A 22599-nucleotide genomic window follows, 5' to 3' on the forward strand; every position below is an offset into this window, starting at 1 on the left:
TGTGTGGGGCAGGCGATGAATGTAATGGCACATAACTGTTGAGTGTAATGGTTGTAACTGAGACTAGGGACCCTATCTAATGTGGGAGGCTGAAGCAAGTCACATGCTCACAAGTTACAAAGGTCAAATGCTTATGGGCATATGGGGAATCTCTTTTTTTTTTCCTGTCTTGAGCAGATATAAATTCAGGCAAGTCAGGTTCAGATTAAGCTTTCTTGCAGAGAGTTTCACTACTGTCATGAGGAAGTGGCTGGTTACAGGTTCGGATTGTCTTGTCTCTCTCTACCTCTGAAATCCACTGTTCTGTTCATATGGTTCTGCTCAGTCTGAATGAAACAGTCTCTGAAACAGATTTTATACTCTCTCTGTTGCTTTGCGTCTTTCCATAAAGTTCAGCTTTGTAGTCTTGTGGATACCTTGGTGTTCAATCTCACTACAGCCTTCTTTTCTGCTCCCTATCGTCTTCTGCTGGAGGAGCTTGTAGATCAATTTTCTAACACGGTGTAGATGACATGTTCACTGTGGCTCAGAGGATTATGAAACAGTGCCCCCCCCCAACTTGGACTGACTACCCCTTGTATCTTAATGGCCACCCCTTTTTATTATCATTTGTATGTCTGAGAGAACTACACAATCTGCAGTTAACTAAAGGCAGAACAGTTTCCCCTTGCTCATTCATCTGCACACTGTGTATTGACTGGCTCAGCAGCTCCTTGCCCCTCTCTCTCTCTCTCTCTCTCTCTCTCTCTCTCTGTGTGTCTCTTTTCACAACCTACCATTTGTGAACAGCATCCCCTCTTTGTGTTTGTTTTTAACACAGTGCTGTCAGTCATGGATATTCACCTCTTCTGTTAAGTTATTAGCAAACTAGTAAGGATGGTAAATGGGGGGGGAATCTACTGGCCAATATAAATTGCCTTTTTGTGTTACATGCACATTTCCTTCAGGATTCTACAGAGATAAAATGTGACACAAATGTAAAGAAGTCAGTGGAAAATCTGAAACAAAATAAACATATAGCCTATTAATGAGCAATAACAATAAATTTAAAAAACAAATTTAATACAACTCGAAGTCTTTTTTTTTTTTTTTGCACATTCCATGAATTCTGGTCTCCTGTCTGTATTGGAGTGTGGCACATGTACATGTCTGTGTTCTATGAGACGTGCCTCTACTCGTAATGGCTATGGTTATGGTCAGATGATTGGTTAGACACTACAGCAAGCAGAATACAGGCACAGGCAAATGGAACACAGCTTTAGTGAAGTGTCCCCCATTGTCATCAGACTGCTTGACCAGATCCCACGATACAATTGGTCTCTCTCGCTCTCATGCTCTCTCTCTCGCTCTCTGAAATGACTGGCCATACATGTTAGTGTTGTACATATTTAATAATAATTAAGTTGCATCTCATATTGTCAGCTACTACATTTCATTTTCCACTGTAGTTCTCACCTTACAGGTCCATGGACAGAGCCTACGCATCATCACACCATCCGAAAATGAAGACATAGATTACATGACTAAATATTAAAATGACCACCATGGTAAATACACTTAAGCTATTAAATATAACAACTCTCAGTAGAGTAAGTGCTGCCTCACACTGAGATCTGCCTTCAACAGAGCCGGCTCGGGTTGAAATGCTGTGCTGAGAAAATGTCCTTTCATTCACATTTTAGAATAGAATGAATGTATAGCCAAGTATGTTACACACACAAGGAATTTGTTTTTGGTACAGAACCGATGGCAGCCATCTGCGGCGCCAACCCTGCGGCTCTAACCATCGGTTGAGCAACGGGGGTTCAATGTTTTGGACACTAGGACACTTCGACACGTGGACCGCCGGCACCAAGATTCGAACCTCCAACCTTGTGGTTGGGAGACAGCTGCTCTACCCACTGCACCACGGTCACTGCCCCAAAGACATTGGCAGCGGTTACTTTATTTGTAATGTCATTGCAGCAAGATTTCACTTGTTTTTCTGATGAAGGGTTAAAATAATTGGTCATGGTGAAAGTCTTTTCCAGTGTATTTTTCAATGTGTTGGTATCTGGAGGAGGGAGTAGTTACCTCTGCAGAGACACTTAAGCACTTCACCTAAACCTTTCTGTGGTAGGGAAAACCCTGCATTTAGCACTGTGAATACCATGGCAATGGAAACATCATATTGCAATTCATTACACGCAGCTAAGGTTGGTATGTAGGATATGCACAATGTGGTGCCAGTGATAAGAAAAGCATGGTGCACAGTGATGGTTTGGTGGCTGACTGAGTTTTTCAAAACTTATTTGACTTGAGTAAAACTGCCCAAATACGCCTTACAATGTGTGATTTTGTTGGATTGAGACTATTTTGATAAGTCTGGTTCTTTTACCTCGCTGTGCCGAGTGATGAGTTTTTGCTAGTAGATTTCATCTTGCGCCCAAGAATATAAACAAACTCTATACTCTATTCAGTCTTGAAGATAGAATGCACAGAGTGCATTTGGTTTACACTCTCTTATGTTGACAATAAAGAAGTTTCTTAGTCAGAATTTAATGTTAGCTATTGCCAAATAAATAAATAAATACTGTATGTTGAAATTGGCAGTGCCCTGAACTCTGCTTTACCAGAAATGTACCGAGCCAAAAACAGTGACACCATAATGGCAATATGAACCGAATGGTGAACTTACTTTTAAACTTAGTTAAACAGGTTTTTGCAATATGTTATGTTGAACTTGAAAAGTCAACAAACCATTTTGATTTCATTGTGAAACTGCACAAAAAGTAGGATAAGCAAGAAGATTTAAATGTTTCCTGAAGGAACTGTATAATTCTTGTTTTAATAGCTGAAAAGTGTTTGACATAAAAATTTCAATTCTTATATCTCATGCTTCTGAGTCAATTCACTAATGCCAATAATCTGTTTTTGCATTTGGACCGTGTACAGCGTGCACATAATTGTGTACGTTATCCTCAAAAAATGCAAGTGTTTGCTCCTATTTTAGGTTCAAATGCTTAAACAATTGCTTTGCAAGACAAAGGTTCCGTTATGACTGAAGTTAGCAAAGTGGAGCTCCAAACTCCAGATCTAACGAATGAGACTGGTGACCAGCATGTACTGCAGCACTTTACAAAGTCCTGTGCTTGTAAAGTACTTGGAGTTGACCTGGTGCTAGTGTTGCAGCAGAGAGGCTTTTCTCCCCTGCTGGAGACATACTGGTAATGACAACACAATGGAGCACTATGCCTTTTCCTCAGGAGTTAATGCTTTGTCACAGTGAACTGGAGTATGAGCCAGAATATCGTGTCCCCCTTTTTCTTTTATGGAACCAAGAATCCTTGTGAGTTGAGATACAATTCTGAGTTGCATCATGGCACAAAGAATCAGAATCTCATTGTGAAATACCCCAAGATTTCAACTCAGTAGTTGAATTTATTAGCAGTTTGCACTGGTTCTAGCTTCCACGTATGTTTGTGCAAACTAAAGTCAGATGTTTCAGATCACGTCCCCATGTTGGAAGTTTTTAATGATCAGCTGAAATACCATCATACATGCATCATACATGGATGCATATTAACTCATGGATCGTGCTTCTACTCACATTTTGTGCTAATCCAGAGAGGGGTATCCTATTTTGGGGCATTCTAAACAATCCTGTGTTAAAGTGTGTTGCTGTGTAGAGGAATTCATTGGTGTTTTAAGGTGAGAGAGTGACATACAACCCAGGAAGTGCAGGTGGAGTCCAAGGTGAATGTGTTGTAGGCTTGTCAGGCCAAAACACGGCTTAATGGTAATAGGATTTTTCATCTCTGGAGGTTATTAAGGTGGCAGATACAGTGGGGCAAATAAGTATTTGATACACTGCCGATTTTTCACATTTTCCCACTTGGAGAGAATGGACAGTTCTGTAATTTTCATCGTAGGAACACCTCAACTGTGAGAGACAGAATCTACAAAAGAATTCCAGTAAATCACATTGTTATATTTTTACATAATTTATTTCCATTTTATTGCATGAAATAAGTATTTGATCGCCTACCAACCAGCATAAATTCTGGCTCTCACAGACCTGTTAGTTTGTCTTTAAGGGTACGTTTACACGGAAACGCTCTTGACTGTATACGCATAGTTTCGTTAAAACGATTGCTGTGTAGACGGGAAGTATTTGCATTGACATAAACAGTGAAAACGAATAAAACAATGTCTGAGCATGCGCATTACCCTTGAAGACGATGCCGTCATTAGCGACTTCTAGCGACTTTTAGGACAGCCAATATCTACTTTCCTTGCTGAGGAGTTGGCAACACTGCGCGGAAGAGGGAGCATAACGAAGTCATGGCGGACGCAGAGAAAACACAAGGGAAAAGAGTTGTTTGTGTGGACTCACAACAAAGTAGAACTTCTACTGAAAGTTGCGTTGGAGTACAAGTGTACTAAACTTCAAGAGAATGTTGACTGAAGTCGTGTCAGACATATTCCGATATAACGCAGGCATTTCAGGCACAGTATCCGAAGGAACCATGTAGTGGAAAGAATTTCCCTCATGATGCTAAAAAGATTTCAAAAGCTCAAGTCACGACCAAGGTAAAAAACATACGTGTCAAATACAGAGAGGCGGTGGACACCGGACGTCGGAGTGGGCAGGGACGAGTAGTGTTTGTTTTTTATGAGCTTTGTGAAGAGATCTGGGGTGGGTCGCCTGCTACACATTCCATCGACAACGGCATCGAAACGGGTGACCTGGAAGAAGAGTCTTCATCATCTGAGGTGCCTGCTAATTCTCCAAACTCCACAGATGAATCCCTTGATCTTGGTGCAGTTGCAAAGCAGCGTCGGGATTTGCTCCAGGTAGTACTTTATGAATCATATGACAATGTTTATTGCACATTTTGGGAAACAGCAATTTAATAAGTAAAAGAATAACTTTTTAATTTTCATATGAGTTATTACAGCTTCTGAAAAGCTTGCCAATTATTATTCAATATGTACATTTTATTAGTAATAATATTCATGATGTGCTTTATGTTAACAGGCTGAAGAGGAAGGCTCAGGTTGATCTGGCTGAGGAAGATATAAAAATAAAGAGGAGGATGTTGGATTTGATTGAGTCGACGACTACAACCTTCGCCGATAACATACAGCAGATAACTAGCACCATTCAGCAGGGATTTTCCTTGATGAATGAGATCTTCCAGCAGCAGCTTGCTCACCACCACTGCAGCAGTGGACAATTTCAAGGGCGCCCAGCATCATTCAGGCACACCACACTACACCCACCTACACAGACCTTTATGCGCACACCTACGAGGTCCAATCAACCAGTGACTCAATTTGGACCATACCCCCCTGAAGTATACACACCTACACATAGCACCCCACAGCCGCAAACCTCATTTTCATACACCCATGCACTGCTGCAGGATGACACTGATGACTGAATGATTCCACATTACTTTGTTTACACAATTAAGCATTTTGTTTTTGACCTGTTGGCCATGCTAATTGTGTGTGTCTTTTGAAGTTATATGTGAAGTGTTATTTTGAAGTACAAAATAGAAGTTGCAGTAATTTATTTTGTTTTACAGAATTTTATACAATCAAGCATGTTGTATTTTTCACTAGTGTAAGACACTATAAAAGAAACAGTTAAAATAAAAAAGTGGTTTCAGTCTAATTTTACAGAACACTTTCAAAGTAAGTATACAAATAATAGGGGAATGTACTTTTTTTGAAGACAACTGTCTTGATGTCAAGTTTTTAGTTTTAAGGGTCAAGGTATTTTGCAAGCACTCTCCTCATTCCCTTTCCCTCTCCTTCATTACAGTCTGTGCGGTAGTTGTTGTATTGAGTAGGAGGCTGTAATTCTTTATTACTTTGCATTTCTCCCAACACAGAGTGTTCAGCCACTGTCTCCTTTCTGTCCTCACAAAAGTTGTGGAGAACAAAGCAGGCGTAAATAACATGGGGCAGGTCCTGCATGTTGATGTCAATGGGTCTTTTCAGTGCAGCAAACCTGGTCTTGAGGCGACCAAAAGCACACTCGATGACCATCCGTGCCCTACACAAACAGAGCCCAAAGTACTGTTCTTGACGTGTGGAGCCACTGTTTGCATATTCTTTCATCAAGTAAGGCAGCAGAGGAGGGTAGGCTGGGTCACCAAGAAGAAAAATTGGTATGGCCTCCTCATTCTTCACAATCTGCTTTTTCAGAGGAGGGATTTTACCAGTCTTTTAGTAATCCTGCTGTTCAAAGCTGAGCTGAAACCTGACAAGCTTTAACTCCTTCTGTTAGTTAAACATGTATAAAGCTTCATGTGTATGAAATTAATCCGACCTAGGTGAAATTCACAGGATATTGTGAGTATCCAAAAAAAGAATAGGCTCAGAAGAATGCAACATTTTTTCTTGGCTCTGTGACAAAGCATTAGCACTAGTCCAACAGAGGCTACACATAACTTCAACTGTGACCAGCTGGTTAGTATGGAACCCTTCATTTAGTGATAAACAGTTCTGCAGATGTGGTTTCATCCTTTAACTTGCGACCAAAGGCGTTAGCAGTCTTCTGTAGCCATCCCTCATCGCTCAAGTAATAAAGCGTCAATGCAACCTTTTTGAGCGTGTCAGCTGGTGCCCTTATGTTTGTTGTTTGCCCTTCAATATATGGACGAAGTTCCTTGCTCAGCATGATGAGAGATGATTTGGACATGCAAAGTTCTCCCTCCATTCGTCTTCCACAGCAACGCCACCGACAAAGTTGTCCCACCAACTGCTTGTTCTACCAGGTCTAACCCAAAATCTTCTCCTTGTTGCCCTTCTGGTTGTCCTCCACGGTGGATCTAAACACGAGACCTACGAAGTTACCAGCATTATTTTGTTGGTCACAGCAGTAGTAAAGGAGCAGTTGTACTAATGCTAATAAGTTCATTAGCATCTGTGTGTAGCATGAAAGCATATAGTTCGCCATTGTTTATGTTGATGTCGCAGTCGATGTGACACTAGCAGTAGCTGACGCAGGGCGATGGCGTCATCGTTTCATAAACATATGCGGATTATAACGTTGACACGAAAACGTTTTAGCTGGCGTTTTGAAACTCTCCACTTTGGGACCTGTTTTAAAAGGTCTCCGTTTTCGCTACCCGGCTAACCTGTTTCCATCTAAACGGAAGGCCAAAACACATACTAAAGTAGGCGTTTATAGTCGAGCGGTTCCGTATAAACGTACTCTATCCTCCACTCATTGCCTGTATTAATTGCACCTGTTTGAACTCGTTACCTGTATAAAAGATACCTGTCCACACACTCAATCTATCAGACTCCAACTTCTCCACTATAGGCAAGACCAAAGAGCTGTCTAAGGACACTAGGGACAAAACTATAGACCTGCACAAGGCTGAGATGGGCTACAGGACAATAGGCAAACAGCTTGGTGAGAAGGCAACAACTGTTGGCGCAATTATTAGAAAATGGAAGAAATTCAAGATGACTATCAGTCTCCCTCAGACTGGGGCTTCATGCAAGATCTCGGCTTGTGGAGTATCAGTGATCCTGAGAAAGGTGAGGGATCAGCCTAGAAGTACACGGGAGGACCTGGTCAATGACCCGAAGAGAGCTGGGACCGCAGCCTCAACGGTTACCATTAATAACACACTACACCGTCGTGGCTTAAAATCCTGCAGTGCACGCAAAGTCCCTCTGCCCAAGCCAGCACATGACCAGGCCCGTCTGAAGTTTGCCAAAGACCATCTGGATGATCCAGAGGAGGCATGGGAGAAGGTCATGTGGTCAGATGAGACCAAAACAGAACTTTTTGGTATAAACTCCACTCGCCGTGTTTGGAGGAAGAAGAAGCATGAGTACAATCCCAAGAACACATCCCAACAGTAAGAGCATTTAAGATGGGCCGTGGCTGGGACTTCCAGCATGACAGTGACCCCAAACACACAGCCAGGGCAACTAAGGAGTGGCTCCGTAAGAAAGACTTCTAGGGCGTCCTGGAGTGGCCTAGCCAGTCTCCAGAGCTGAACCCAATAGAAAATCTATGGAGGGAGCTGAAACTCCGTGTTGCCCAGCGACAGCCCCAAAACCTGAAAGATCTGGAGAAGACCTGTATGGAGGAGTGGGCCAAAATCCCCGCTGCAGTGTGTGCAAACCTGATCAAGAACTACAGGAAACATCTGACCTCTGTAATTGTAAACAAAGGTTTCAGTACCAAATAGTCTATTTTTCTATTGTATCAAATACTTATTTCATGCAATAAAATGGAAATTATTTAAAAATCTAACAATGTGATTTACTGGAATTTTTTTGTAGATTCTGTCTCTCACAGTTGAGGTGTACCTACGATGAAAATTACAGATCTGTCCATTCTTTGTAAGTGGGAAAACTTGAAAAATTGGCAGTGTGTCAAATACTTATTTGCCCTACTGTAGGTGCTTCTTGGTCAGCCAGTTGTAGCAAGTGGGTATTTTTTTTCTGAGATCCCAGAAAAAATGCATAATAAAGCTGGCATCTTCTTGCACAAGCCTGGTTTCAAATTTCACAAATATTTTATTGTATGCTACTATTCAGATTGAAAATGCTCTAGGATTGGCTCCTTTCAATTGAATGAGTACGCTGCATTTTTTTTCAAGACTTTTGTTGAACTGATTAGTCTAATGGTGTGATTCCAGTACATAATGAAGCAGATTTTTGGCCAGTATAAATGCACAATATCAGGAGAGTATCATCATTTGGAGTAAATTGATTTGTGATTGCCTGTGCCAATGAAATGAAAGCCTTCTGGTTGCTGTCTTCACAGAGTCGACCCAGGTGGAGAAGCCCACCATGACCCTTGCCACCCAGTCCCAGTCATCTTCAGGCTCAGGGAGCTTGAACCCATCATCAGCACCCTCAGGATCGTCAGCCTCCACAGTGCCTGTGTCTCCAGTCCCACAGTCCCCTGCCCCTCCAGTACTCCAGGACCCAGCCTTGCTTCGCCAGCTTCTCCCAGCACTTCAGACTGCCCTGCAGCTAAACAATGCTACTATGGACATGGCAAAAATCAATGAAGGTAAGAAAGATTTAAGATGCAAATGATGCATATGTGCATTCAGAAGGTGTCTACATTCAGATACAGTAGCTGCAGTGACTATGTTTGATAAGCACTTATAAGAAGATACTTTGAATGAATATCCTGTAATTTTGCCAGTTTTATTTTCAAGTTGTCAAAATACCCAGATTCCTTAAGCTTCTTTGCCAAACAAATTATATATTGAACATATTGTTCACATCTTCTGTTTAGTTTACAGTCTTTGGATTTTGTGACACTACTGACATTAGAAGTGAAAAATGACGGAAGTATTCAAACTTGTGATAATTTGGCAACACTATTGTAAACAGCCCAAGTACAGTTTGGCCACCCATTTGGCCATCTGCGAACAGCTCCTCCTCTCTTTGTTCTTAACACCACACTGTCAATCAAAGACCCAGTTCTTCTACTAAGTTATTAGCAAGCTAGTAAGGATAGCTAAGCTAATGTTAGAATAACCACGGGCTGTTGAAGAGGTTGGCACACTGTGTATTATAGCTGCTAGCCAGTGTTGACTGCTTTGCAAATGGTATATGTTAATGATAATTCTTAAACTTTGATGTTGAATGTTGCTCCCTTAGTCCAGAGGAATACTGAAAAATATCTTTCAAAGGTCTCATCCTCTGGATGCGCAGACAGTCTGGATCATACTTAATGTTAGAAAATTAAGAAAACACACTTGGGAAAGATGGACAGTGTGATTAGTGAGCCAGTTAATTTGTTTAGAATCTTCCCAGGCTTCAGCCAGTGCTGCTGAAGCAGCGAGAGAGAGGTCTACCTGCACCGTGCCAGAGGTCTTGACCTGATGCAGGCTGTCCTGCTGGTTGGGTACAGGACTGAGTCTTTTCTTACTTAAAATTCTTCCATAGATTAAACTTAATGTCTTCCATAAAAATCATACACGTGAGAATGTTTTAATCCTTTCCTCTGCCCATACCATCCAGACCTCTCTGCATCCTCTGTGGAGACATGCATTTTAAATGTCTCAGCCATGTCAAGCTTATACATATTTAACTGACTGAGTTTGACTGTAAAATTAACTGTGGTGTAATTCACAGAAAATGCTATTAGCAGGAGTTAAAATAGTATATGTGTGCACAGGCTCACTGTGTCCGTTTGCCCGTCTGCAGTTCTCACAGCTGCTGTCACACAAGCTTCGTTACAGTCAATGCTCCATAAGATTCTCACTGCTGGACCATCAGCTTTCAATATCACTACTATCCTCTCTCAAGCTGCTCAACTCTCCAACCAAGGTAAGTGAAACACATGCAGAACCCTGCCTGTTTCTCCACTGTATGCAGAAGTAGTCAGTTGGCTATTGAAAACTGTTTTACCCTTACAGGTTTTCATTAAGCCTTCATCAGGTGATGGAGACATTTTGGAACATCAAATAAGTGTGTGGGTTATCTTTTTGCTTTATTTATTGCCTACACATCTGAAGCAAAGAAGTTTTTGGGGAGCTACTTGCACTTTGCACTTTTCTCAATGTACTGTATGTCTGAGTGAAACCCTGAGCAACATAACATAGAAGTGCCATATGTCTGAAGGACAGAACGCTAACAGTTTGAAGCAGCAGTGTTACCTGTCTCATTTCTGAAAAGGGCTTTACTGTATAAACACGTGTTGACATGCCCTCTCAGCAAAGAATGTAGGCATGAGCATTCAGCCCTGGGAATTTCTGTATGTTTCCTCTGTGTTAAATACTTCTAATTATGGCGATTTCTCTGACATTTACTTATATAGCAGTGTTCCTGGTGTTTATTGTATGGATGCTGATTCAGCATCCATACTATGTTTTCCAATTATTTATCATTGTGTGGATGTTGATTCAGCATCCACACCATGTTTTCCTGGTATTGATTGTATGGATGCTGAATCAGCATCCATACTATGTTATCCTGGTCTTTATTATTGTATGGATGCTGATTCATCATCCATACTATGTTATCCTGGTCTTTATTATTATTATTATCATTATTCTGTTGGTTTTTGGCACTTAATTTTTTCAGCATACTTTCAGCTATTTCAGGTATCAAAATGTTCAGCTCTTCAAGGACATTCATGCTTCTCTTCAGAATTTTTCTAAACTTCATACTTTTGAAATATTTAGCTTTATTTTGAAAGTTTTGCCCCATTCAAATGAATGGAGAAATTCTACTTCAGCATACTTTCAGGTATGAAAATGTTCAGCTCCTCAAGGACATTCATGCTTTTCTTTAGGATTTTTCCAAACCTTATATCTTTGAAATATTTAGCTTTATTTTGAAAGTTTTGCCCCATTCAAATGAATGGAGAAATTCTACTTCAGCATACTTTCAGGTATGAAAATGTTCAGCTCCTCAAGGACATTCATGCTTTTCTTTAGGATTTTTCCAAACCTTATATCTTTGAAATATTTAGCTTTATTTTGAAAGTTTTGCCCCATTCAAATGAATGGAGAAATTCTACTTCAGCATACTTTCAGGTATGAAAATGTTCAGCTCCTCAAGGACATTCATGCTTTTCTTTAGGATTTTTCCAAACCTTATATCTTTGAAATATTTAGCTTTATTTTGAAAGTTTTGCCCCATTCAAATGAATGGAGAAATTCTACTTCAGCATACTTTCAGGTATGAAAATGTTCAGCTCCTCAAGGACATTCATGCTTTTCTTTAGGATTTTTCCAAACCTTATATCTTTGAAATATTTAGCTTTATTTTGAAAGTTTTGCCCCATTCAAATGAATGGGGAAAATTCAATGTCAGCATACTTTTTAGCTATTTCAGGTATCAACATGTTCAGCTCTTCAAGGATATTCATGCTTCTATTCTGAAGTTTTCTAATCTTAATACTTTTGAAATATTTAGCTTTATTTTGAAAGTTTTGCCCCATTCAAATGAATGGGGAAAATTCAATGTCAGCATACTTTTTAGCTATTTCAGGTATCAACATGTTCAGCTCTTCAAGGATATTCATGCTTCTATTCTGAAGTTTTCTAATCTTAATACTTTTGAAATATTTAGCTTTATTTTGAAAATCTTGCCCCATTCAAATGAATGGTAAAATTCTAATTCAGCATAATTTTAGCTATCAAAATGTTAAGCTTTTTCAGGGCAATCTTTCAGCACTCAGCATCCATACGCATTTTCTTCAGAAAATGCATTTCTGTAGTTATTTTTCTGATTTCTTCCATCCAGTTTTCGGCACTTAACTACTTCAGCATACTTTCAGGTATGCTAGAAAAATCATTCTGGTATCAAAATGTTCAGCTTTTTAAGGACGTATCTTCTTCTTTCAGAATTTTTCTAAACTTCATAGTTTTTAAACTATTTAGCTTTTTTCAGCTAAATTTTGCCCATTCAAATGAATTGGAAGATTTTTCACATCTTAACATCTTATGCATACCTTCAGCTCAACCACCATTTCAACTAATAACTATTCAGCAACTCTTGAGCTATTTTGAATTTTTCTCTACTTCACACATTTAAAATATTCAGCTTTATTGTGAAAATCTCACCTCATTCAAATGAATTGGGAAATTCTACTTCAGCATACTTTCAACTAATTCAGGTATCAAAATGTTCAGCTCTTCAATTACATTCATGCTTCTATTCAGAATTTTTCTAAACTTCATACTTTTGAAATTATTAGGTTTATTTTGAACAGTTTGCCCCATTCACATAAATAGGAAAATTCTACTTCAGCATACTTTCAGCTATCAAAATGTTGAACTCTTAAAGGACATTAATGCTCCTATGCAGCACTCAGCATCTATATGCATTTTCTTCAGAAAATGCAATTTTCTAGTTAAATGCATCAGTCTCTTAGGTTGCCTTTCTTTTTGCCTGTGTTTCTAGCAGCTCAGCAGTCGAACCAGTCACCAATGTCATTAACATCAGACGCCTCATCACCCAGGTCCTATGTTTCTCCAAGGATCAGTACACCACAAATCAATGCCGGTCCTCTAAAGCCCATCCTCAGCACACAGCCTGTCATCTCCCAGCCAAAAGTAAGAAGACAAAAAATCAACTATGTCCTCAGCAAGGGTAGAGCAGCAGAGAACTAGTGCGGTGGCAAAAAGTAGCCATCTGGGTGAATGTTTTTACCTGTGTCTCTAGTGAGTCTGGATGACATGTAGCATATACAAGTGACACGTGCGCATTTATGAAGTCAGATGCACAATGAATCCTGTGGCCACACACCCAGGCAGTATGAATGAAACATTTGTATAAACAGGGAGCCCTGACCTCAGATTTCTTAACTGATTTTCAGTGATGATTAATGATCCTGTGGAGAGGACTTGTTTTCATATACTATTTCTAACTGGCTGCCTTCAGGTGAGCGCACCGGCAGTGAAGCACGCATCTCATCCCCAGCCCACATCCCAGCAGCCCGCTTCCAGCGATAAGCAGCACAGTCACGATGCCACCACAGCCTCCCCACGCACACTGCAGCGCCAAGGGTAGGTACAACCACACAACTCACTGCAGTTTGACAAGAATAAATAGTATGAGAAATGAAATAAGAGGCAGCCTTGTGTTATGTTTTGAGATAGTTTGACTTTGTGGCACCTCAGATGATCAACTCTGTCATGGACTATACTACTGACTAGCACTATCATCTGACTGGTCCATCAGTGTTAAAAATACTGAAGAAAAGATGTGAATTGATGACATATCATGTAGCCGTTTAGCCAAACAGAGTGCAAATGCTCTATCTGCCATGTGAAACAGCCTATTCTCATCAGACCATAAATGATGGAGTTTTTCCAGCTGTCTTCATTGTGTAATGTTGTGGCACCATCTGCTGGTCATTAATACAACAGTGAATTGCTGCTGCATTTAGTCATCTCTTGTCTTCATTCACTGAAGTCATGCTTTTGTTTGTGGAACAGTTTCTGTTTGTGGTCAGTTTAGATGTTTACTACTGTAGTTGAGGGTATTTCAGTTCATTTGTTGTGTACATATTTGCATATAAACACACAGCTATTCACAGAAATACTCCATCATCATCCTACTCCTGTGTATCAGTTTTTTTGTTATTGTTGATGTCTCGTTGGTTGTTCCCACCTTGGTATATGATCATCTGACGCTTTAAGAAATACAAAGTTTGATGGGTAGCTGTCCAAATTCCTATCGATCATCAATCCAGTTCTCCACCACCACCACCGGCATTCATACCTCCTTTTCTTCGATGCTCGCGCTGTCCTCTCCCTGTTATATTTTGCCGGAGGTGACGCAGGTCTTCACGTTAAACTAAAATTGTGTAGGAACCCTTCGCTGGGGATTGGGTACCTTCGGGAGCTTGGCTACCACGACTCAAGTTGGACTGTCATCCACAACTATCGTTTTGTTCAACCTGTTGGCTCTGACGGTGTCCCCCCTCGTTCACATGCCTGACTGGTGAAACGCTCCAGCCGACGCTGTCTCCATGCCCATCTTCGCCCAGTGACCCGGGCTGCCTTTCCACAGGAAAAGCCCAGCTTGCTCCAGTTTGCTCTTTTCAACGCAAGGTCCCTTAATAACAAAACCTTCGTTCTAAATAATCTCATTTCCACCCATGACCTGGGATATGTTCTTAATCACAGAAACCTGGTTAAAACAAGGTGACATTTCTCTTTTCTCTGAACTCCTACTGGCAGATTATCCATTTCTTAATACCCCGCACCTCGTTGGGAGAGGTGGCGGGTTGGCATCTGTTTTCAAACTGACGTTAAAATGTCGCCTTCTTCTCTCTGCCTTCTCCAGTTTTGAGCTACAAACCTTTTTACTAACTTTGTACTGCCCTATTTTATGTGTAGTTATTTATCGGCCTCCGAAATCGAAGGATTTTATTTATGAATTTGGGGAACTTTTGGCAGTTCTTATCCCACAGTATGATTGTTGATATGTGGTGATTTTAATATTCACATCTGACCGGCTCGCAAACGAGTTTAATGCACTGCTGGATTCTTTTGACCTTACTCAGTCAGTTTTATGCCCCACTCATCAACATGGGGGCATATTAGACCTTGTCATCTCTCGAGGCCTATCTGTCTCCATTAAGAATGTGTCAAATCTGGTCATATCTGATCATTTTTCTCATTCGTTTTGAGGTCGCGATACCAACAAGGCTGCCCAGACCTGTGGCCCCCTTTCAACGCCGTAGGACTGTTGCCCCCTCTACTGCCACAGACTTTGCCGCTGCGTTTGTAGCCTCAGAGCTCTATGCCTCAGAGGATCAGAATCCTCCGGTCTGCCCGGATTATGGACTCCATTGCGCCTTGTAGGACGAGAAGGACTGGCAAGACTCTTGCTCCTTGGCTAAACAACACCACCCGGGCCCTACGGAGGAGCTGCAGAAAGGCTGAGCGAAAATGGAAAAAAGATGGCTGACGGCTTGCACATCTCTCTAGAGATTCTTAGAGGCAGCCTCCTCGCCTATCAGGAGGCTGTAAAAAAGGCTAAAACTCTATACTTGGTTAATATTATCACAGATAACAGCCATAATCCTAGAGTCCTTTTTAAAATGATAAACTCAGTTATTAATCCAGTTGGTATGATGCCTACTGAGGGATCAGTTTTGCTTTGTAACAAATTTCTGGGATACTTCAGTGAGAAGGCCGAGGCTCTTAGGCAGAATACTCCAAAGCCCTCACCTTATAGACCACCTGTAGCTCATGTCTTACATACTTTGGACTCCGTCACCCTGATCCCTCTGTCTCAATTGAAAGAATATATATTACATTTAAATCCTGTCTCTTCTCCCCTTGACCCGCTTCCAGCCAGGTTTATTAAGGAGGTCATTGACACCCTTGGACCTTCCCTGGCCAGTTTTATTAATCTCAGCCTGGGATTGGGCGTGGTCCCAACTGCTCTTAAACATGCAATAGTTAAACCGCTCCTCAAAAGACCTAACCTTGACCCTTCCTCATTATCGAATTTTCTCCCAATTTCCCTTCTCCCTTTTATGTCCAAGGTTTTGGAAAAAAGCATTCTTATTCAGCTGCAGATCAGCTCATTAGATCATTTCAAATTTGCTGACAGGTTTCAATCTGGCTTTAAACCCCACCATAGTACAGAGTCAGCATTACTTAAGATTCATAGTGATATCGCCATGGCCATTGATACTATGTGTTCCATTGTTTTAGTTCTCTTGGATTTATCAGCTGCTTTTGATACAGTTGATCATGCGATTTTACTCTTGAAACTCAAACACATCTTTGGGTTGAGAGGCACGGTTTTACACTGGTTTGCCTCATTTTTGACTGGCAGATCCTTCTCTGTCATCATTGATGACTGCTTTTCTCTCCTCAGGTGTTCCTCAAGGCTCAATTCTGGCCTCATTACTTTTCTTGTTGTATATGGCACCACTTGCGGCAATCTTATCCAGCCACAATGTCTATTTTCATTTTTATGCGGACGACATCCAGATTTACGTGCCACTGATTGTGTCCGACTTAAATTCACTAACTCCGTTGCATAATTGCATTCGGGCCATCAAGCAATGGCTGGCTCAAAATTTCCTCTACTTAAAAGAATGAAAGTATGTAATGAAAGTAAAACTGAATTTATTCTTTTCTGCCCCGATCTGACCATGGGCACAGTAAGCCTAGATGTCTCAGACCTCCCACTTTCGGGGGCGGTGAGAAACCTTGGAATAATATTTGACAGTGGTTTTACTTTAGATAAGCAGATCAGGGCTGTGGTTAAGACCAGCTTCTTTCATTTAAGACTTTTAACCAAGGCAAAACCTTTTTTTGTCACGCCGATTTAGAGAAAGCCATCCATGCTTTTATTACTTCACGGTTGGACTACTGTAATGCACTTTATGTTGGGGTATCGCAGGCTTTGCTTTGTAAACTTCAGTTAGTCCAAAATGCAGCAGCCCGGCTGTTATCTAACTCTTCTAGGTATGTCCACATCACTCTGGTTTTTCGCTCCTTGCACTGGCTTCCAATTCAGTATAGAGTTAAATTTAAGACATTGGTGTTTGTTTTTAAGGCTATCCATGGCCTCGCTCCGCCGTACCTGTCTGACCTGCTGTTGATTTATGTGCCGTGTAGAGCTATTCGCTTCTCAGAACACTTGTCCCTAGCTGTTCCGTGTTCTAGATATAAAAAATGGGGCAACCGGTTGTTTGCAGTATATGGCCCCAGGCTTTGGAATACTCTTCCTTTAGAGGTATGGTCTAAGACTGAGCTAGCGGTTTTCAAGTCGGCCCTAAAAATTAATTTATTAATTTGTTGTTGTTACCTCCATCTCTATATGGAGCTTTTATAACTTTGTTTTGTATACCTGTGTTTTTACTCTGTTTTTTTATTGCTTCGATATGGTCTAATATTTTTTAGTACGGTTTTACTTGGTGGTGTTTGTTTTACTGTGCAGCATTCTGGGCTCTCCAGTTGTAGGGTGCTGTATAAATAAAGTTTATTATTATTATTCCAATCTCTGGTTTATTTATATATTCATTCATGCACTCAGAAGTGACCCAATTAGGGATGGAGCTAACAATTTCCATCATCAGTAAATCTGCCCAGCTATTTTCTCAATTAGTTGAAATCAGGGCTTAAATTTTTCTGGCACTGTGCCGGATTTCTGGTGCAGACTGTTTTTAAATTTGAAAATAGATAATCATATGTCTATAGAAAATATTCCTGTGCGTCTATTTTAACTGATTCATAGCAATAATATGGCTCTATTTGTATGCACTCTATACATCCATAAGGACCCCTGTATTTGTATTCATAAAGTAGTGAAGTGTCAGCTCAATGATGCTCGTACTCTCGCTTTTTTGAAAAAGCACTGCAATAAATAGGTTGGGCATTATTGTTATCATTACAATCTTTTGGCAACAGTTGGCCTACTGTGACCCATATGCTGTTTAGAGCAAAGTTTGAAATATAGGCTTTTTATGGCTTTCACTGTTTTGCTCAGACTTCATTACAGTTACCAGATTAGTGTTTCCGATTGAGGAAAGGATGAATAAAGAATGCATTTTTCCACCATTTTGACCTTTCACGTTAACATGAGGATTAACAATTGGAAACGATTAGTTGTGCTGGTCCTGTCTGTCTGAAACAGATCGTGGTATGTGCACAGCTGTCATCCATCTGTCTTGTACCCTGCAGCTCACTGGGCTAGGTTTTTCAAGCATCTTATGCTTCCAAAGTAGAGTACAGTAAAACCTTGGATTGCGAATAACATGGTCTGTGAGTGTTTTACAAGACGAGCACAAAGTTATCTATAAATTTTAACGATAAACGAGTGAGGTCTTGCAATACGAGTAGTACGTACGTCTTGTCTGCCAAGCGTCACGTCACAACTGAGCCGATGGTTCTCGTGCATCACTCGTATAGTCAACATCTGTACTGCAGCAATGGCCCTGATGAAGAGAAAAGAAAGGTGGTAAGAAAAAGGAGATGATTATGGTGGAAGTTTAAAAGGAATTCATCCAGAAGCATGAACAAGGTGTGCGAGTGGCCAATATCACAAGATTTTATGTAAAATATGGGAAACTGCAAAATGTTTTAGAAAAGCACCACCCGAATAATGCTGTAGCATTACGAATGATAAATCTGTTTGACAATTTCACATTTCTACCAAATCCTCAAAGGGAGGCAAAAGCAAGTGTCATTGGACAGGTTCCTCGTTAAAGTCGCACAAAAATAAAAAGATTTCAGCAAGCCAGCAGATAGCTCCTCTCTCTTGTCTCCCTCATGCCAGCCACAATTCTTTTTCAAAGGTAAATTTGTTTTATTTTTACTTTATACTACATTTTGTATTACTTGTAACCATTTTTGTATGAATAAGTGGTTGTCGAACGAATCATCAGTTTCCATTATTTCTTATGGGGAAATTTGCATTGAAATACAAGTGCTTTGGATTGCCGGAACGAATTATACTCGCAATCCAAGGTTTTACTGTATCTCCAATGTATACATAAATCTAAATGATGTGATCTGAAGGTTTAAATGAGAAATTACTTGGGATTATCGAAACACTCTCATTACAGTTAACAGCAAGCACCAGGAGAATAAAAAGGAACAGTATTATTTTATAAAGGAGAAAAGGTTAATACCAGATATGTCAAACTTCAACACTCAGACTTGTAAGTTTGCTCATTTTTGTTACATTTTTAGTCCTTAATACAATATTTGTGTTTGACCAATATATTTAAAGAGCAGTTTCCAAATGTACGCTACAGTTAAACCTGTAGGTTCTCCGTTATCAGTTTATGGACTTGAAAACCCCAGAAATAAACTGTTTCTCTGTCACCTTAATGCTAAAGTATCTTTACATTGCTTCTGTGAGCTTGTTAACTGGTACCATTTTTGAAAGGCCACCGCTGTCACCTCACAATAATGCTTAGGCTCTTGTTTGATCTGTGCTGATTGCAGCAGTCAGAGGAGTCCTTCCCCGGGTCCTAACCATGGCACCTCCAGCAGCAGCACAAACACCTCCACCTCTGCTTCCACTGCACCCACCACCTCAGCAAGCCGGCCCTCCTGCTCCTTCACTCCTACCCTTGCTGCCCACTTCAATGAGAATCTTATCAGACATGTACAGTGTTGGCCTGCTGAAGACGCAGCGAAACAGGTTGGCACTCCCGGAACTGGAAACATACAGGCATAATGACAACATGCTTTAAAGTTCATTTTGTGTGTCAAAAAAATGACCTAAGGCGTCAAGACTACGTGAAGAGGCTCACACTATGGGCAGCATTTGCATGTCTGAGAACTGCACCGAACTCAAAAACCTCCGCTCTTTGGTCCGAGTCTGTGAAATACAAGCAACATTGCGTGAGCAGAGGTGAGGATCTATTTCCAGAATAAAACCATGCACCTGTGGAAATGTTAGCAATAATGTAGCTAACTGTTGTTATTTCTGTCTCCTCCTCACAGGATACTGTTTTTGAGACAGCAAATCAAAGAACTTGAAAAGTTGAAGAATCAGAATTCTTTCATGGTCTGAGAACTCATGGTGTGGAGTTGAATCGTGAGCGTTAGGGAAAATGGGAGATGACCAGTTGCACATAGTTGGAAGCTGGAGGGAGAGCAGTTGTTCAGTTCCTCTCGAGACTGGTCTGAGCACACACAGGAGCTGCAGTCACTTTGGCTTTGGACTGTTGGGCTGGGAGAACCAAGAAGGAAAAATGAAGAGATGTTGTGGGAGGATGGGGAGGGTGGGCAGATTTACAAGTTTTGTAAAAACCCACAGTGGAAAAATGTAGATTTCTTGTAGATGTTATCTTTGTTGTAAATATGTTTTGTAGATTGAAGCCATGGAAAGCCATGCCTATCAAAGCTTTTGACATCCAAACTAATCAATGCCTGGGCGACTACATTCATTAGCTAGCCTCCCCTTCATGTTAACCCATCTACAGACTTAAAGCTTCATCTTGTTAATTCATAGATCATTGAACCAGTGAGCATGTGTGAACTGCATGAAGATGGAGGAAGGATGTTTGAAGTCATTTATTTTCACAAACTTAGCTTGATGCATAACACATTGGTGTCATTGTAGTTCTTTTCCACAGATCTAGGTAAACTCTTTTTATGCCAACATCTATTCAGGCATGGTGAACTCTCTGCAACTCTGGCATAACTGCTCACAATGGTTCAGTGATCTGTTAGCAGCTTCTGGTGGCCCTGCATTTCCCAGTCTGGGGGGAAAAAACAGTGCCTGTTGGAGTAAGTGATTTAAACAAAAAAAAAAAAAAAAAAAAAAATAGAGATGTGATGGCGTGCTGCTTTGGATCATTCCCACTACCTTCCCCTGGCCTCAGCCCTGTCCTACTCTCCTGAGACACCAACACCTCACATCCTTCTTCTCATTTTTCCCCCCTCCCTTTTCCCTTGGTATTCCTGCAGTTTTTGTTCCTCTCAGCTTTAAGCTGAGCCGGTACCGCTGGTTCATTCCTTTGTACCGTTACTAACATAACAGTGGAGTTTTAAGAAGAAGATGCAAAGGAAAAAGGTTCTATTTTTAGTTGTAGAAAATTGCAATGATGTCCATGCATGTTCATTTGCACCCATTTTAGGAGAGGATTTCAGGTGGTTGGGGCGGATGTGATATGGATCACCCCTTCATTCAGCACAGGGCAATGAGAGGTCACAAGGTCAAATGTGAAATTTATGTATTGTAATAAATGTGTTAAAATGAGCACCGAGTATTTTATTGGAGTAGTAGGTCTGGTTCATACACTAGTGCCTTGTTGAAAGTCTTAAGCCTCACTCACCTAAAAACCCCACATTTTCTTTGATCCTGTTTGACCAATAATAAAAAGATATTCAATAAGCATGTCATGCAGAAGGTTGATTCCTCCTCCCCCCCCGCTGTTGAAGGGCAGGGTCCTAAGCTGCAATGGTTTTTTTTCCACCATGCTATCCTGAGTCTGTAACTGAACCCCGCACCACACATTCAGTAAAAAGGTGACCACGTTGTTGCTTTGTATATTGTTTCCTGAAGTATATAGGCAAATGAAATAAAATATGCCTCCAGGGTCACATTGTTATTTTGTTTTTGATGGTTTATCTTCAGTTTGTCTTGAGCGACTTCATACGGCTGTGTTTTGGATCATTTTAAATAGGCCGGCATTATTTACGTGTTTTTTATGGGTGGGAAGGCCTGACGGTAGCCTTATTTTTTTTTATTTTATTTTATTTTTTTTTTAATTAAAACTATGTACTACTTACTTAATGCAGCAGTTGTCATTTATAACCTTCAATTGTGAAATGAAGTTTTACAGCAAGATTTACATAGGTTTTAAGTGGAAGAAAGTTGCAACTGCATATGGTTTCATTCTTACCATTAACAGTTGAACTTGCACATTGCTGACCCCTGCTGGTGGTCATACGCCTCACACTGCAGACCAGTAGAAGGGACAGTAAAAACCACTGCAGTACCTATTTGTTAGATTTGCTGTGGCCCAATGTAGCATTTAAATGTGCAATATTCACTGCACATCTAATCACAACTATTAGAGAAAAAATTGGTCCGACCATTCCCACAGCTTTTGTGGATGTGCCATCTACAGTGGATTTAGAAACACCTGTAAGACCTCTTTTATACTTGGACTACTCTCCCATAGATCTCTGAGTTGACCTCAACAATTGCTTCATCTAAATCATCAACATGTCTCCTGGACCCCATCCCGACCAGGCTGCTCAAAGACGTCTTTCCCCTAATCAACACATCCATACTAGATCTGATTAACCTCTCTCTATTAACAGGCTATGTTCCACAGGCTTTTAAAGATGCAGTAATTAAACCTCTACTCAAAAAGCCTACTCTTGACCCAGGTGTCCTAGCTAATTATAGACCAATATCCAATCTCCCATTTATTTCCAAAATCCTTGAAAAAGCTGTTGCAAAGCAGTTATGTGACCACTTGCACAAGAATGATTTGTTTGAGGATTTTCAGCCAGGATTTAGAGTCCATCATAGTACAGAAACTGCATTAGTGAAAGTCACCAACGATCTTCTCCTAGCCTCCGACAAAGGACGTGTCTCCATAATTGTCCTCTTAGATCTCAGTGCTGCTTTTGACACCATTGATCACAACATCTTACTGCACTGACTTGA

The 22599-nt window shown here is 40.7% G+C and overlaps 1 protein-coding gene across 8 annotated transcripts in view; it reads left to right on the top strand.

The window, feature by feature from the left end:
* waca (WW domain containing adaptor with coiled-coil a) overlaps positions 1–21518 on the top strand; it is a 53359-nt gene extending 31841 nt beyond the window's left edge. For 6 of the 8 annotated variants that reach the window (XM_020621361.1, XM_020621359.1, XM_020621360.1 and 3 more), the window contains 7 exons: positions 8786–9037; positions 10186–10308; positions 12892–13043; positions 13372–13496; positions 19413–19611; positions 19697–19824; positions 19917–21518. In XM_020621361.1, the coding sequence (XP_020477017.1) occupies positions 8786–9037; positions 10186–10308; positions 12892–13043; positions 13372–13496; positions 19413–19611; positions 19697–19824; positions 19917–19986 (1049 nt within the window). In that variant the 3' untranslated portion in view covers positions 19987–21518. The remainder of the gene's footprint in view (positions 1–8785; positions 9038–10185; positions 10309–12891; positions 13044–13371; positions 13497–19412; positions 19612–19696; positions 19825–19916) is intronic. The other 2 variants (XM_020621357.1, XM_020621358.1) reach the window with 1 other exon arrangement.
* The last annotated feature ends 1081 nt before the right edge of the window (positions 21519–22599 follow it).

The sequence above is a fragment of the Monopterus albus genome, unplaced genomic scaffold (genome assembly GCF_001952655.1).
Source record: "Monopterus albus unplaced genomic scaffold, M_albus_1.0 scaffold258.1, whole genome shotgun sequence".
Taxonomy (NCBI): Eukaryota; Metazoa; Chordata; class Actinopteri; order Synbranchiformes; family Synbranchidae; genus Monopterus; species Monopterus albus.